Source organism: Apteryx mantelli, chromosome 4 (assembly GCF_036417845.1).
Source record: "Apteryx mantelli isolate bAptMan1 chromosome 4, bAptMan1.hap1, whole genome shotgun sequence".
Taxonomy (NCBI): Eukaryota; Metazoa; Chordata; class Aves; order Apterygiformes; family Apterygidae; genus Apteryx; species Apteryx mantelli.
The window spans coordinates 46308904-46325351 of NC_089981.1; the positions used below are offsets into that span (position 1 = coordinate 46308904).

The following is a 16448-nucleotide window of genomic DNA, read 5'->3' on the forward strand; positions in this document are numbered from 1 at the left end:
GCTGCCTTTTCCCTGGTGCCAGCTGCCCGTCGGGGCACTGGTCTTGGCCCCTCACCCTTCTCCTCCTCCTACCTATGGCCTTGGGTGGAGAGCTGACACCAGCTGCCAGCTCCGTGCTAGCGACACCCAGCTCCGACTACTCCCCATCTGTCACCCGCAGGGACACCTGCCTCTTGCTTCGTTCTCCTCGGTTGAACGTCACCACAACGAAAATCCTCCTACTTGGCAAGAGAAGCCACTGATGAATGCAGGAAGACGACAAAAATAGCCCTGCATGTAGCACACCTTGCATGGGTATACAAAGTTTGCAGGAGAGATGGGGCAAAGGGATCCCTGTCATTGCTCAGATGGTCAGCGCGTGGGGCACTGAAATGCTGCCTGTCCGAGTGACAACAGCAATGCCGCAGCTGCGTGGGGCAGGCTGCCCCAGGGAAACCCTGGGTGAAACCTGAGAGCAAGTGAGACAACAGAAACTGCTCATCCTCCCCACCACCATTTTGGGAGCTGCCATTCTGTCTCTTGAATTTTGCACGGGGAGCTGATGTTCGCGCTTCTTTTGCAAGGCGTCACTGCTCGGGAGCAGAGCCCACCATCTCCCCACTGCCAAGCACTGTGTTGCCAGCTCTATCCAGGCTGGTGGGGCTGGGGGCTGGCCCACCAGCCAGTGTTGCCCCCAGCCCAGCCCGCAGCTCACCAGCATCATCCCAGTGCATGGGGCTCAACGGCTTACTCCTGCGTTTGACACATTATGCCCCGTTTGCTGAAGCCTGCCATCTCCGTGTGCCCTCCCCGCTCCCACCCTGCCGCCTGGCACAGCTGCCTTGGCCCTGGCCCACGCTCTCTGCCAGGCCCTGCAGGTTTGCTCCGTGCTCGACCCGGGGGAAGTGGGCTCAACCCGAGAGGGGCTGGCTGCCCCGCCTGAGCATTGCCAGGAGTGGCATGGCACCCCTGGAGAGGGGCGAGCAGGGAGGGGGCATCCACCCTCGCCGTGCCCCTGCCCACCATGCACATGCACTGCGCCTGTGTCGCAGGCGCACGCTCCTCCCAGCACAGCACGCAGCTCCTTTTATTCGCCAGCTGAACCCTGTTATCCGTCCCAGACAAAATCCCCCTGGCAGATGGGTTAACCCCCTCCTGCCCCAGCGCCCACGCCAGCCCCAGGGTGGGAGCCCCGTCCCTGCCAGCTGCACGCCCCATCACCACGGTGCACCGCTGCCTGGGCTTCCCGCCGCTCCCACGCTCCCGAGCCAGTCTCACCTGGCTCCGAGGCACCTGCGGGAAGAGGTTGAGAGTTGTGGGTCGCTTGGGCCTGTAGGTGTCCATGGTCCCAGGCGGGGGGTCCTTTTTGAGCGGCTCGGGCGCCGTCTTCTCCTCGGCCGGGGTGTCCCCCGCGGCATCGATCAGGTCGAGCTGGAGCATCTCCGCCTGCAGCCGGCTGGCCTCCCCGCCGCCCACTCCCCGGACAGCATTGGCCTGCAGGCTCACATGGCTCTGCCGGGTTTAATAGACACAGTCATGAGACTGGGTGGGAAGGTCGGGAGCCGAGCCGCGTCGCGTCGCGTCGGGGCAGGGAGGAGGGAGCTGGAGCTGGTACAGCTGCAAATCTGCACCCGCCTGCCTCTTCCTTTTAAAGGGGCAGGAATATTATTTTCAGCTCTCGAAAAGCATCTCTCAGCCAAGCTTCCTTCCCTCAGCACTGCCATCCCCAGATCAGATGCAGAGGCACCATCAGTATTTTGTCTCCCTGCTCAGCGGCTGCAGCCACGATTGCAGCCATGAGGCTGTTTTCTGGTTGGTAACTAGCCCATAGCGGGTGCTGCAGGTCTTGAGGGCAGGACGCTGTGTGGCTGAGACAAACAGGGCTGATCTACCAAGGGAGCATGCACGGTGGGGGCAAAAGCAGAGAGCCAGCTCTGCACTCACACAGCCCAGCCTCAAAGAAGCAGGGAAGGCCATGACTGCCCCAATTCACCAGCACCCACTCCCAGTTTAAAACCACCTCAGGCCAACACCGGCTGCCCTTCGCCTTCCCTGCTGCCTCCTCCGGCACAGTGGAGGCTGACTGTGGGGTGATGGGGCTGAAGGGCTTGTCTGCCACCCCACTGCTCCTCTAGGACTGTGCTTGGGTGAGTCTGCAGTGTTGTGCCAGAAACAAACCAGAATATCAGTATTACTTCAATCAGGGTAGGGTTTACACCTGTGATATAGAGACATGCAATCACTATGTTTACTCTAAAATAAACAAATGCATACACCATTTCTTTCTTCCAACTCAGACTGAGCCCTTTCTTCATTCCTGTCTAGGCTGCACAGACTCGTACAACCACTGAGTAATTCAGGTTGGAGGTTTAGTCCAAGCCTTGCTCAGAGCAGGGCTGACCTCAAAGTCGGAGCAGGTTGCTCAGGGCCTTGCACATCAGGTCTGAATAACTTCCAGGAGCAGAATCCAGTGCCTCTTTGGGCACCCATGCCAGTGCTACGCTGCTTTCCTCCTTCCTTCTCTTTATATGGGGTTGAAGTTTCCCTCATCGAGACTTGCGCCTGATGCCCCTCACCCTTTCACTGCACACCCCTGGGAGTAGTCAGGCTCTGTCTTCTCTGTAGTGCCCATTAGGTGTCTGGGGACAGCAGTGAGATCCCTCTTGGCCTCCTCATCTTAAACAAGTTATTTCTTGTCCATCCCATGTGCCAGTCCCTGGCATGTGGGGTCCTGATAGCTCTTCTGCACAGCCTGATGAGTGCCGCTCAGGGGAGCACGCACGTCACTTGGGCTGCAGACTGCCTTCTTGCCACAGCAGATAGATGCATATGTCCTCCAACGCCACAGGGCACACTGCAGACTCACGTAGGACGCCAAGTCCTCCTTGCAGAGCTGCTCTCAAGAGGTTTGCGCCCGGCTGCATGTGGACATCCCTTCCCAGGCACAGGACTTTGCACTTATCCTTGTTGAACTCCATGCAATTCCTGTCAGCCTCCAGGCTGCCACTGTCCTCTGAACGGCAGTGATGTCCTCCAGCTTCCCCCAGTTTGGGGTCACCCATGACCTTACTGAGGGCTCACTGTCCTAACATGGGTGACCGTGTTGATAATGAAGGGGACGGGCCTTGCCTACTGAGTGACTGGATGGAACAGACGGACATTATGCATTTGCACACATCTGCAAATAAATTTGCACAAAAAGGATGCCTGTGCTCCTATACCCCCTAGAGCTTTAACAAGAGCTTGCAACCTGGCATTAGCTCACTGGAGGCCCTTTTATCACCAGTCCTGGTGGCTGTGGGCAGCCCCACTCTTTTCACAGCTCTAAGAGCAAGTCCCCCAGCAGCAAGAAGGAACGTGGCCTTCCTACTCAACAGTTTCCCCCTTTCAGCTGTCACTTCACCCCCAGAGCAATGCAGTTTCAGGGCTGTGGGGAGCAGAGGCCCGTTGTGCTGGTGGGGCTGGCCCAGTGCTGATCCGTGCTCCTGAGCAGGGAGATGGGTCAGGAAGAGTTTGTGCCCTGAAGGAACACACGCGTCGCAGCCTGCCATGTTGGGTGAAGAGGCGCTGTTGTCCCAGTGTGGCTGCAGGCATTGAAAGGTCAATGGTTTCCTTCCCAAGTAGCATCTGGTGCAATCATCAGAGATTCATAGGTTGCTGTGGCCAGCAATAAAGGCTGTGACTTGGCATTAGCTAGTTGAACTCTGCATTATCAGCTGTTTGTGGTGACTGTAAAGCCTTGTGAGCAGGCAGAGGTGGAGAAGAGTTTCTTTCACATCTGATGCTATCCATGTCTCCAGCCACATGGAGGATGATGCCCCTTGAGCCGGGGGAGAAGAAACAACCACCACAACCTCTCAGTGGCAGGTCTCAGAGCCCGCACCAACAGCTCTCACTGCTACCAGCTCCTACGTAGCCAGGCTAATGCCAGCACAGGCAGGGCTCTGTGTAAGGCGAACACAGTACGGATGCCCTCCCAGGGACCACCTTGTCCTAGTGTCCCTGCTGAGCATCTGGCAGATACCAGGCAAGTGCCTGGAGGAACATTGCCCAGCTCACCACCAAAAATCAGCCCAAATGCAAAAGTCAAAGTCTTAGTTTGGCGGCACCTGTACCCCTGTGAGGGGCTGTTTGTCTCCTCTACTCTATTACAGCCAGGATATCACCACTGTCCGTCCTCTTGCAAAACTTTAAATGTTCAACATCTTTGTTTTTAACCTCAGCCTTTATACAAAAAACCCTGTTATTGTGGCAGATCACATCAATTACTTGCAGCAAATCACATTGATTTTAACAAGGAAACTGAAGCACAGGAAAAGAATTGGGGGAAAAAAAAAATCTAACAATAAATCGTATCTAGCCAAGGTGGGTGTATTCAAGTCAGCTGACTTGATAACATTCAAAATAGTCTACTAATGATGCTGCTGGAGTAATCCTGTAGCCATAGCAAGTATCTCTGAAAGCTCATAGAGGAGGGAAAGTCACAGAAGGCTGCAGAAGAGCAAAACAGTACCTATTTTTAAAAAAGTACTCTCTGGGAGTGAGGCACCATTCAAAATTCCACAGCTAAGAGGAAACTACAACCAATGTAGGTACTTATCAGTTGCCGATAGGACATCAAAGTGATTTTGAAATCAAACAGCAATCGTTCACCTTACCGTCTCAGCGGGACCTGCAGTGATTTGCAAAGATGGGGTAGGGATTAGATCTTGGAAAGCCTTTCTAACTAGCAGAATACTTCACTGCCAGAACAGGCCACCTAGGGAGGCCTTTAAGAACAAGTTACGTGAATATCTAACCCAAGGACAGCCTGAGTATGCTCAGTCCTGCCTCAGCACAGACGGGGTGAAGAGAGAACTTCCCAAAATCCCTCCAGCCTGTGGGAGGGAACAGGCAGAATTAGGGCATGAGGGAGAGCAGCACCAGTGCCTTGATCCTGCTGTGGGACTCACAGAGGATGGGAGTCTGGATCTCGATGCAAGTCACAGAGAGGCTCACACCTCTGCTACAGAGCTGTCTCTGGGCCGGCCACAAAGCTGGCGTGCTCCTGTTGTGGCTACCTCCCACCTACACAGTGCCACTCCTAATGACAGAAAACCCCAATCCCCAGTGCCAGGCAGCTGGTCTCCGGTGGCCACCGAGGCTGAGCTCCAGGGGCTGAGGGATAAAAACGGTGGAGGAAGCCTCCAGCTTAAAAAAAAAAAAAAAAAAAAAAGAAAAGTATAAGCACAGGGAAGCAGGGGAGATGTGGGGAGCCCCTCCAAGACGCCAGACCTATGATTCCCTCTGATATCAAGCACCCGGCTTTACCCAGCAACCTGGCACTGTCCCCACAGGGGGTTCCTTAGCTGATCCACTTCATCTGCGTCCCCTCTCCCCACCACACAGCCGGGGTCGTTTCATGCCTGATTTCAAAGTGCTGCACAGAGCCTGGAGAAATGCTTCTTCTATGCAGCCTGGCACAGCCTAAAGGCTTTTTGTAGATAACAGAGGCAGGTTCAGAAGAAATTGTTTGAAAAGCCGCATATAGTAAACAGCCTTCTTGCTGCTGTAATCTATCCTGGCTTTGCTCCCTGTCTGCCTGTGCAACTGGTTCCCCGTCTGCCCCTGGATCAACAAGTTGGCTGGCACATCATTGCAGCTGTGTTTTGCTGTCATTTATCCCTTTGGGCAAGGCCTCCCCCTTTGGCATTTGGTCCAAGTTGCCTTCTTGGGGCAGATTCTGCCAGCTGCACAGTGAAATAGGTTTTTCCCATACTACTCCAGCATTTCCAGGAGTCTTTCCAGTTATGCTGAAACAACAAAATGTTTTTTTCACATCTGTATCTTCATGACTGTTTCAGGCCTTGTCACGCAATCCAGAACAGATCAGAGCATGAAGATTAAAACAGCCATATATATGCTCTTTCCTTTTGGGAAATTATTCTCTCACTCTCAGTTATTTCCAAGATGGGGATTTTTTTTTCCATTCCTGCATTAAATCATTTTTGCATGTCCTAGAATATGAATGAGGTAACAAGCCTTTATTAACTGCAGCCTGTTTTTGCCCGGAACCATCTCGCTGAAGTCAGGGATAGTCACCCTGTACTTAAAAGACAAACTGAGGCCAAATCCAAAGCAAAGTTCTTTCACTTCTTTTGTAATGATCCATTTTAATGCATCCGAGCTCCTTGCCAAGCAAGCTGTGATTTGCCAGCCGCTGGCCACGTCACACGCCTCAGAGGGCTCCGCTCCTCCCGAGCCGAGCCGACGCTCGGCGGCGGGGGTCTCATATTGCAGGGACACAGTGCTGTGGAAGAACAGCGTTAAATACAGCTCTGCTCTTCCATTGATCTCTCTCCTGAACTAACCCTTCACTTCAGACCATATTTTGATTCATCCAGGACTTTTTGTCAAGATTAAGGATTTTTCAGCCACATTTGGGAATATTCCTCGTTCTTCCTGTGTGGTCTTCTGTCCATTAGGTACAGTCTTTGGCATTTATAGAGCTCCCTGGTGCACAAACATCAATTTAAGTCTCCTTCCAGTTTGAGTGTGCCTCAGGTACTATTTCTGGAAAGCTGCTAAAATAGTCCATGATGAAGTCATCATTGTTTTTCCACGACTTAAAAAAAACCAACCCCCCCAAAAAAACCACCTCTATTTGGGTGTTGTCCTCTGCAATGGCAGATTGTTCCTGCCACAGGATTTTGCTGCTGTGTATTTCTACCTGCTGATCAGTTCTGCCCAGACCGACCATCTCCTCAAATTCACTGGTCATTCCCGTCCAGCAGCTGCCTTCTCCAACCCTCCTTTAGGGTTCAGTCAGTCACTCTGAGGTGCTTCCCCTTGATCCTTCCCAACATTTTCCTTCTTGCTGCTAGGGGAAATACTGTATCTGCCCATTCCATAGGAGGCTCACCTCTGGGCGGGGAGTGGGCAGCTTAGACTAGCTGGTTGCTCCTAACCTGGGCAGCTCATGTCAGCCCCCATACGGGGACTTCTCCCTTCCTCATCACGCTCTGCTCTCATGTGACCTGTTGGCAGGTCTCTCTCACCCCTCAGGGCTTGCTCTGTCGTGTGGTCCGCAGCATCTCCCCTGGGCTGCATCTTCAGTCCCCATTCAATCTCCCTGCCACCCGCAGAAAACACATGCTCTCAGTGTGCCAGCATGGTGCTGCTGGTCCTGAGGCCAGGACATGCTAGAAACCCCCAGCCCTCTCTGGCCCTGCTTGGCACCCACACAGTCCTTGCTACAGCCAGGCCCCACCAGTCACTGTTACTTGCAAAGCCAGCCGTGGCCTTTCTGCCATGCAGTGATTTTGCCAGCATAGACCTGTGGCCGCCAGGTTGACACCTGAATAAATGGCATTTCCACTCCATGGAGGCCACCCTGCAAGCTCGCGAGGCAGTGGGAAGGGGATGTGGAAATGCAGCATGCGTGGGGGTCCTGCGCCATCCGAGCGGGCCCCGAGCTCCCCGGCCCCTCCCGGCGCACGCTCCATCTGTTGGTCCCCTGCTTTGGCAACAGTGCCATCTGTCATTGCATTTCACAGCTTTGCATCAGCTTGCCTTTGCAGTGTTTCTGCTGGCATATGTAACAGACCCCGGCCTGCTTTCCCTGTCCCACGGTGCTGGAAAGCCCCCCCCCCTTTGCAGAGGTGATGTTGCCATATGATATAATTAGCTCTTTCATCCTGGGGCCAGGTTTATCACTAACTTCCTAGCCTCTATATGGTGTCCAGGGCCAGCCCAGGCCAAAGTGCTCCTCCTGGGCCTGGCTGTTTTCCTGTTCTGCAACCTCTCATCTTACAGCCTTGCCACGCTGAGCTCACTCTGCGCTGGAATTGGATTTGAAAGCGCTTTGGATCTTGCCTTTGACATTTCAGATTGAAAAACCCCTCTCGTTGCCATTGCTGCCATCACATTCTCTTCTGCTCCTCAGGCAATTTTTTATGTCCCATATAAGCCATTTGTACATATTTTTAGTAGCCATTTTTCTGCGCATGAGACTTCTTTCTTTGCTGTGTTTATGAATAGCTCACTGCTTGCCTGGAGGCAGCCTCATATCCGCCTTTAACCCAAGCAGATACTGAATGTACCCAAACATTTTTGCGAAGCAGCTTACAGCAGTCATCAGGGAAGGCGTGAGGGACATTGCTGGTGCCCGAGCAAACTCTCTGCCAAGGCTCAGGTCTCTGCATCACAGTGCAGAGATGCAGAAACTCCTCAGGAAGCTGTGTGACAGAATGGTTTTGTTTTACATGGGCAAAACACTGTATTTTTCTTTACCCTCCTTCCAAGGAACTGCTGCACTACTTGAGCTGCAGATTCCCCCCCACCCTGTTAGTCTCTCTGCCAAACCTCAGCTAAGAGCTGACATTCTGTAAGAAAAAAAAATCTGTCTAAGAGTTGGAGTCTAGCTACATTACGTGCTGCTGAGAGCTAGGACAGCTAATGGAAAGTGTCAAGCAAGCTCACCCACAGTCACCGTCTGCCTCACCTATTACAGGCTGGATTTTTCTGATGCTCTCTGCTCACTGCAGCTGCTCTCTCGCTGACATCCAGCACTGCTTTTGCCTTTAGTTTTTCCACAAGTGTTATCCCTCCCGCCTTCAAAGTATATACAGTCCATCGGCCTGGGCTCCCCCTAGCCCTGCCTCATCTTGGCTGTGAAACACTGGCCATAACTTTCTGGAGAGGCTGAGGCTGCAGCTGCAGCAGCAACGGTGGATGGCAGCCTGGCTTTCTGGGAGTAGCCAGCTTTCTGCCCAGGGGCTCAGGGAAGGTCTCTCAAATTGGACGCTCCAGCACAGGATCACTGAGTGCTCCAGGATGCCTTGACCTCCCAGGTGGTAGGTCCCTCTGCACCTCCCTGCCTGTAATGAGCAATTCCCAACACTACAAACTCACTTTCTAATTTTAAATCTGTGACAAATTCCTCTGCCTTTCTCCTCCTCTCTGGGTCTTTATCCAAATAGCAGTTTTGCAGAGGAAATATTTTTCCCTAGGGATAAAGCAATTCTCAAACCTTTTAGTTTCATCTCCAAAGTTTTCTTCCCTTTAGCATGAAACACCCTGGAAATATCCAGGCATTCTGCATTTTGCCAAATCCAATGTATTTTTCAGGTTATCTCCATTTTTCTACCCCCATGACCTTCTTGGACAGTTCAAATGGCAGTCCAAATGCCTTCTGGATCTCCACAGCATGCCTCAGGATGCTTAAGGCTGATGGGAGACCCACCTGTAGCATCCGCACAGGCTTCACAGCACCCACTTTTTATTTCATCTGCCACCTGCTGGGGTTAGAGCTGTTTCCCCAAACACACACAGTCTGGTGGTCCATCCCTGTTTCACTAGCATGCCAGGTCTCCCACCTGGTGCCCTATAGAGACACCTGAGGACAATGTCTGTTAAAAGTGGCTAGCAAACAACACATAACCACCTGGTAAATGGAGAAGGGCTATCACTGTGCCAACCCAACTGCACTTGCAGGCCCCCGGGTGTGTGTGTGGGCAGAAGACGAGCAGCATTGTGCCTGGCAATGTAACCGCTGTGGTGGCATGGCCCGTGCCACCCTCAGTGCCACCTTGGAAATGTCCTTGCTTTCTGGAGGTGTCCGTGGGGCACTGGAGGCTTGCAGGCCACCTGGTGCAAATGAGGGAGCAAGCCCTGAACTGTGCCTGAACCCTTAGGCTCCCCTGCTGCAACGTTGGCCATCCTTGGAGGAACACCCCAACCCTTTTGTCACAGCAGGGGACCAAAGAGCGCAAGCTCAGACACAATTTTTAAAGTTACCAAAGTGTAGCTAGGTCAGAAAGGAGCTCCCCTGTGCTGTGGTGAAGGACAACTGCACGCTCAGGCTGAGGAGAGGGGGCTGCTGAACTGGAGATTAATGAGGTGGTGGGAGAGAAAGTGCTGCTGGCTTGGGACCTGTGGTCTGGCACAGGAGCTGCCATCTCCGATGGTCCTGCAGGTGCACGCAGAGTGAGGCTGGAGGACTTTGCCTGTGCCCCGTCCCCGCTGCTCTGCACCCGCCAGTCCACCATGCTTACCCGGGAGGCCAGGCTCTCCTTGCAGTGCAGGCTGATGCCACACTCATCGGTGATTTCGGAGAGATCTTCATCCTCAAACTCCTCGAGGCTGATGTCATGGGTGAGCCTGGAGGGAGTGGAGATGGCGTGGTCACTTATGGAGCACAGCTCACGTGTGGGCCATGCTGAGCCTCAGGCACATGCACAGTGGGGGGGAGGGTGCACGGAGGCGTGCTGCATGCCAGGCAGGGAGCAGCACCGCCAGGGCTGGAAGAGGCTCTTCTGGTCCTTACAGGGAAGAAAGACTGGGAAGGAGGGCTCCTTCTGGAGAGGAGAGGCCCGTCCCCACCACAGTGGGGCTTGGGCACAATCTGAGGCTGCAAGGAGTCAGGCGTGTGCCCCAGGCAGACCCTGTGTGACCGCAGCCAGCTGAGATGTGTGTGTGGGGGGGGGTTGGGAGAGGACGGGGATAGATGACACAGCTAGCCCTGTCCTGGGGAGGCTCTGGGGTTGTCCTGACTGGGCAGACTTCCCCCGTTCACAGGGCTGCTGAGCCTAAATGTACCCAACGGGGCAAGGACGAGGGTTACAGGGATGGGAAGGACCCAGTTGCCGGGCCCTGGGCAGGGCACAGCTGAAGAATGGACCCGCTGGGATGGGCGACCACATCAACAACCACCAACCTCGCACATGCCACGAGCCTGCCTGCTGTGGCCCAACTGGTGCTGGCCAACCTGAGCAGGCCTGTCCAGAAGGGATGTCCCTTAGCCAGGTGCTAGTCCATGCCTGTAGTTAGAGGGCATCTATTTCCCTTTGTGCCAAATTTACCACCTGAGGTCACTGCAGACGTCCCTGTGGCCATCGGCACTGCCGAGCCTGTCTCGATATGGCCCTGTGCTTGGCCCCAGGGGTCCCTTAGGGCTGTCACTCCCCCACACTTATTGCACCTCTTAAAAAAGTTTACAGAGATTTCCTTTTAGCAGCTTGATATATGCTGACCACCAGGCACCTCGCGTGCTTGCTTGCTGCTTATATTCTCCAAGGAGACAGGGAGGAGCTCCTGGCTTCTGTGCATTAAAACATTTCTCTTTAGTTGTACCGCAATGCTCCCTTATTCATTACCACAGTGGTAAACAAAAGAGGCCAGCTCAAAAGTCATCTGCCAACCAACCCAGCCCCCAGAGTTTTGTTTGAAACAGCCTGAGAGAAGCGGGTGCTGCTTTGTGGGTTGCTATTTCCATTTGCAATGTTTTCCCTTGGGCTGGGAGAGGCTCGGCGAGGAAGGGCAGTGCTGGACCCAGCTGGAGATGAGCTCGGAGGCTCCGTAACCTCCGCCAGAGGAGTCAGCGTGACAAGCGCAGGGATAACTTGCTGCCCCCGTGCTCCCAGCACAGAGCCCTTGTGGCCGGCCCCAGGGTCCCACAGGGCTCCCCAGACTGAGCCATGGAGCCAGGAGGCAGAGCAAGGGCCCGGGGTTCGCAGGAGGCCAGCACCAAGAACGAGAGGGGAAGGGGTCAGGGATCCCGATGGTGGGAAGAAAGGAGATGGATGTTTTGGGGACCTGCATTTCTCCCGCAGAGCTCCCACCTTCGCTTTAGGCACCGCTCACAGGCCTGGGGGCTTGCCCCCTGCGGCGGGACCGTGCATCTCAGGTGTCCCCCCTCCGAGGCACCAAGCCAGCACCATGGAGGGTGGCAGCAATACCTTGTCCCGGCTCCCTGGGACAGGGAAAGGAGCAGGGGAAGCCAGTGGGGAAAGTAGTGTATTCCTTCTCCATTCCTGAGGACCCCGCATGGTGGGTGCCAGTGCCAGGGGCTTTCCCTCCCCTGCCCACTGCGGTGGCTCTGTGGGGAGAAGGCAGCCGGGAATGGCCATGCCCACCCTGGCAGCCCATGCGAGACGCCCCAAAGTAGGGTGTCTGCACCTCGCTGTCTCCTGCGGCTGTTCTTCATTTCCTCCCCTCCTGTGGGCAAGAGGCTCACAACAAGCCTTCAAAGTGCAAATTGATTTCTTCTCCCATTACATGGGTCGCTGGGGTCGGACACCATTGGTCGCTAATGCTCATTACCTCCATCTGCTGAGGCACAGGAGTGCAGGTGAGGAGCTGCAGGGTCCCAATGCAAGACTCAACTTTGCCGAGGGCCTGGCAGGAGCTCGCCAGCTCTGCAGGGCTGGCTGGGGCAGGAGGCAGAGCTGCCCGCTTCAGGATGGGGAAAAGCCAGCCCTGTCCTGCACTCTCCAGACGGGGAGATGCTGCGCAGGCATCCAGCACGGGCCCTGCCTGCAGACACAGACTCGCAGTGGGAGAAAGGTGTGCCTGGTACCAGGGCTTGGGAGACTCCTTGTAAGTCGTCTCTTCTCTATCCACGCTGCATTAACGCTCCCATTAATGCTCCACATTAGCACCCACCCCACAGGGCTTCTGTCCTCTTGCCCTGCCAAAAACTTTGGGCTCAACTCCATGCCAAGTTCACTCCTGTCCTACAAGCATCGCTCACGGAGGATGGCAATGCACCCTGGGGAGAGGGGCTGCCCCCTTTTCCCCACGTGCACATCCACAAGGACAACTCCCCCCCGCCCGAGGCCCAGCCGGTCCCCTACCATTTCTCCCACTGGTCTTCCAGCCAGCTCTCCTCTTCGGTGCTTGACTCCATTTTCAAGGCCAGCTGCATCGAGGAGGACCCCCCTTCCCTGGGGGACACGCTCTCACCCTGAGGAAGTCCCACCCCAGCCCTTGGGGCGAGGAGGCGCCAGGGAGATGAAGGCCAAGCCCTGGGTGCTGGCTGCCCCTCCGGCTGCCCCAGCGCAGTCTGTGACTGCTGGTGCTGCTCTCTGTCTCCTCACTGCGCAACCTAGGGAAGCTCATTAAAAATAGATAGAATCAGCTGTCCTGGAGGGGAAAAAAAATAAAAAAATAACCTCCAGAGCTGAGCTGGTGCCAAGCCCCTCCACTCTGCCAGGGACGCTGACTCCCTCTGCCTGCCAGCCAGCCCGGCTCCTGGTATTGGTCCAGCGTCTGGTTCCCCATCACCAGCAACAGGAGCTGGGGGGATCTGATTACCCCGGCACTGACACCCATGCCACCCGGCCACCTTCTCCTGCCCTTGCAGCATTACTGGCCAGGTCCTTCCAAGTCCCTTCCCCAAGGGGGACGGCTATATTCATTCAGTTTCTTGCCAGTTAGAGAAGGGTCATCTCACCTACAAAAGGCATGGGCCATTTCCATCACTCATGTGGGACCAGCATCTCAGCCAGGTTCACATCCCAAGTGGAGGGAAGCACGAGGAGTACTAACAGCTCCCACTGCATCAAGGGGCAAATCCAACTGGGAGCACTGCCCCTTCCCTGGGTTCTCCCCTCTAAACCACACTCCTATTTCAGGCAGGGCTACCCCTAGGCTTCCCCTAAGCCCTAACCCTATTAAGGGTCATTTTTTGCCTCCCCTCATCCCTTCACCCCCCCTCTCAGCTGCCTTCCTTCCCTGAAGCATCAGTTTGAACAGCCCTGCAGCACTGAGGGTTGGAGACCATCCTGCAGGGCGAGCTGGACTCCCATGGGAGAGGGGAGGCATGCAGGGATCCAGACCCAAGGGCTGTCCCTGTGCCAGAGGCATCAATTGCCAGCAGGGGAAGAGCCGCTCAGATCCTCACATCCGACTTCCCATGCAACACAGACCATAAGCCTCCGAGGAGCGGTTCCTCATCTCACCCATAGCCAATGGAGCCAAAGTACGTCTCTCGGAAAGAGGCACCCGCCATGATTTAGAGATGTGGAACAGAGCGCCCCTCTTCCCCTCACAGCCTGTACTCACCCAGAGTCTTGTGCTCAGCAGGATCTCATCCCACTGCCGCACTTTTTGGCACTGCCCTCCTGCCCCACATCCCTGGCACCCATACCAAGGGCTGCTTCTCCTCGCCTCTACCTTGCCCAGGGCACTTGCTGGTGGTGACATCAGTGGGTGTGTCTCCCAACCAGGCCTTCACAGGGGGCTGGTGGCCTAAAATGAAGCTGGCCAGCTATTGCTCGTGACCTGCGTTCCTGATGCCTAGAGGCCTGCCTTTGCATTTGGCTGGGTTAAAGTGGCGGTATTTGAAGGGGTCCAATTCATTAAGTGATCTGGGCCACTTTGTAGAATTATTCTGTCACTATTTATTGCTCCACCAATTTTTGTGCTATTGGTAAATTTCTCTTGCAATACTGTATTTATTGTTCTTCAGATCTTTGGTAACAATATCCAGGGCTTTATCTTTCACATCAGATCTGCCTTGGGGGCATCTGATCTATTCAAAGTCTATTCATTTAATGGTAAAAATAAAGAAATCTCTTTCTCCACATTACTCCCGCTCTTTTCTTCTCTCATGTGGCTGCTCCAGAACTACCTAGACAATACAAGGAGGCCTCTCCATTACCCCACTGCTTCCACCTCCATGCTGGAAACACCCCTGCTTTTCTCTGTTGCTTCCCAAAGAGGCTAAAAATACCAGCAAAATGAAATAGCTCCTATTCCCATCAGCTTTATTGTTGTCCATGAAAGTTTGAGTAGTAACATCGTGCCGAGCGCCCGAGCTCCTGGAGCCAGCCCTGGGTGCAAGCCTGGGCTTCGTGCCAGGGCAGAGCTGGGGCTGACCCCTCACCGCTGCACCCGCCACTCCAAGCGCCTCTCTGCGAGCGAACGGAGGGAGTAACCACGCGAACGGTCGCTTGCTGTTGATAACAGCAGCTTGATTCTAGTCATAATAATGCCTTAATTAATAAAAGGCATTCTAATAAGCATTGGTTGATGTGTCTCCGCCAACTCGATGCCCTACCAGGGAAAAGGGGATTTACAACGCGAGCTCCCCAGCGTGCCGCTCCAGAGCGGGAGGCCCCAGGTCTCCCCGCACATCTCCCCACTCCTGCCGGCTGGCTGGCGCCATGCAGCCCCGTGAGGATGAGGAGAGGGAGGAGGAGGAGGAGGAGGAGGAGGAGGTGGAGGAGGAGGAGAGGGAGGCACACCGGGGGAGCAGCCTGTTGCAGGAGGCAACCGGCGCCGGAGGAGTCGCAGCCCCGGCACGGCACCGGGGGAGCCCGGGCCCTCGCACCGGGAAGGGCTGGTGGGAAGCAGTGCTGGGGCTGCGGGCGAGGAGGGGGGGATGATGGGGCTGGGCGCAGAGCCCGGCGTGGGCCAGGGCGTCGCGGTGCTGGGGGAGCCAGGGCCACCAGAGGGGCCAGGGCTGGGGACGGCCCTCGGGACGAGGGGAGCCCCCGGCCAGGGATGGGGCCGAGAGGCAGCGTGGCCGCACGGGAGCTGGCCAGAGCGCCGTGGGGCTGCAGCCAGGCACAGCGCATCTACCCACAGGCAGCGGCTGCTCCAGCCGCGCTGCTTCACCGCCATAGCGACCGCTTCCCCCCGGAGCGCGCGATGCTCGGACCCAGGGAAAGGCAGCGAGCGCCTGCGCCAGGGCCCCAATCCCCCCTCGCCGCGGGCCCCGCGGCCTCCTGGACCCCTCCCCGCCGCGGCGCGGCGTGCCCTCCGCCGCCCCAGGGCGGGCACCGACGTGGGGCCGGGAGCCCCCGCCTCCCGCCTCCCCCCTGCACCTGTGGGGGGCGCTTGTGGCGGGAGGCAGGGGAGCAGCACAGAGCTCCCCGCTGCGCTCGGCGGGGGCAAACCACCGCGTTTTGCTCCATTCATTTCATCGCCGGCAGCGCCGTTCCCTCGTTTAAAAGACGCATCTGTCAGTGCTGGCTGAGGACTGGCACTGACCCCGGGAGGTCCCCCTGCCCGGTGCATGGGCAGCGGGGGCCTGGTGCAGACCACTGCCCCACAGGCTGCTCCAGAAGTGCCACCCTTGCACTGCTCCTGGCCCTGTATCCTGCCAGCCACGCCGCCCCACAGGCCCCCCGCACCGTCAGCGCCACGGGAGCCCCCGGGGAGCACAGCTAGGGTTAAATATTGCACCTTAACAAGAGCTGTTTCTGCCTTTCTGCTCACCCCACCTGTTTTCGTGGGGTCCAGGTTGGGGCAGGACCTGGCAAACAGCCGCAGGAGAGCGCTAGGTACAGTTCAGGTTTTGTCTCCGTAGCCCACATTGGGAACCAATGCTGCCCAGGCACTGCAGGGCGATTGAGGGGCACCCAGCAGGATTCCCAAGCTGGAATTTGGCCAGGGCAACATGGCATCATGGATCTGATACTCCAACAACCCCAATTGTCTGGATCCTACTCTGACACTCTGCTTGGAGGCAGGGCTGTGCAGAAGCCCCGCACCCAGTATTAGTGCAAAAGAAAGTACTTTTCTACATTTGGCTGGCTTGGGTTTTTCCCTCTATCACAGGAGCCAGACACTCTTTTGTTTAAACCAAAGAGGAAACCACCTCCCTCTCCCTCAGAGTGAGGCAGCACTTTCGTCTTCTGTTACAAAAAGAAGAGTAGCCCAACTCCAACGCCCAGCTCATCGCTTCTGAACAGGCTATTCAG

The 16448-nt window shown here is 55.8% G+C and overlaps 1 protein-coding gene across 2 annotated transcripts in view; it reads right to left on the reverse strand.

Moving 5' to 3' along the window:
• MAPK8IP1 (mitogen-activated protein kinase 8 interacting protein 1) overlaps positions 1–16448 on the reverse strand; it is a 35607-nt gene that overhangs the window by 15937 nt on the left and 3222 nt on the right. For both annotated transcript variants that reach the window (XM_067296423.1, XM_067296422.1), the window contains exons 2-3: positions 10014–10119; positions 1258–1491 (exon numbers count right to left, since the gene is read on the reverse strand). In XM_067296423.1, coding sequence (XP_067152524.1) covers positions 1258–1491; positions 10014–10119 — 340 coding nt within the window. The remainder of the gene's footprint in view (positions 1–1257; positions 1492–10013; positions 10120–16448) is intronic.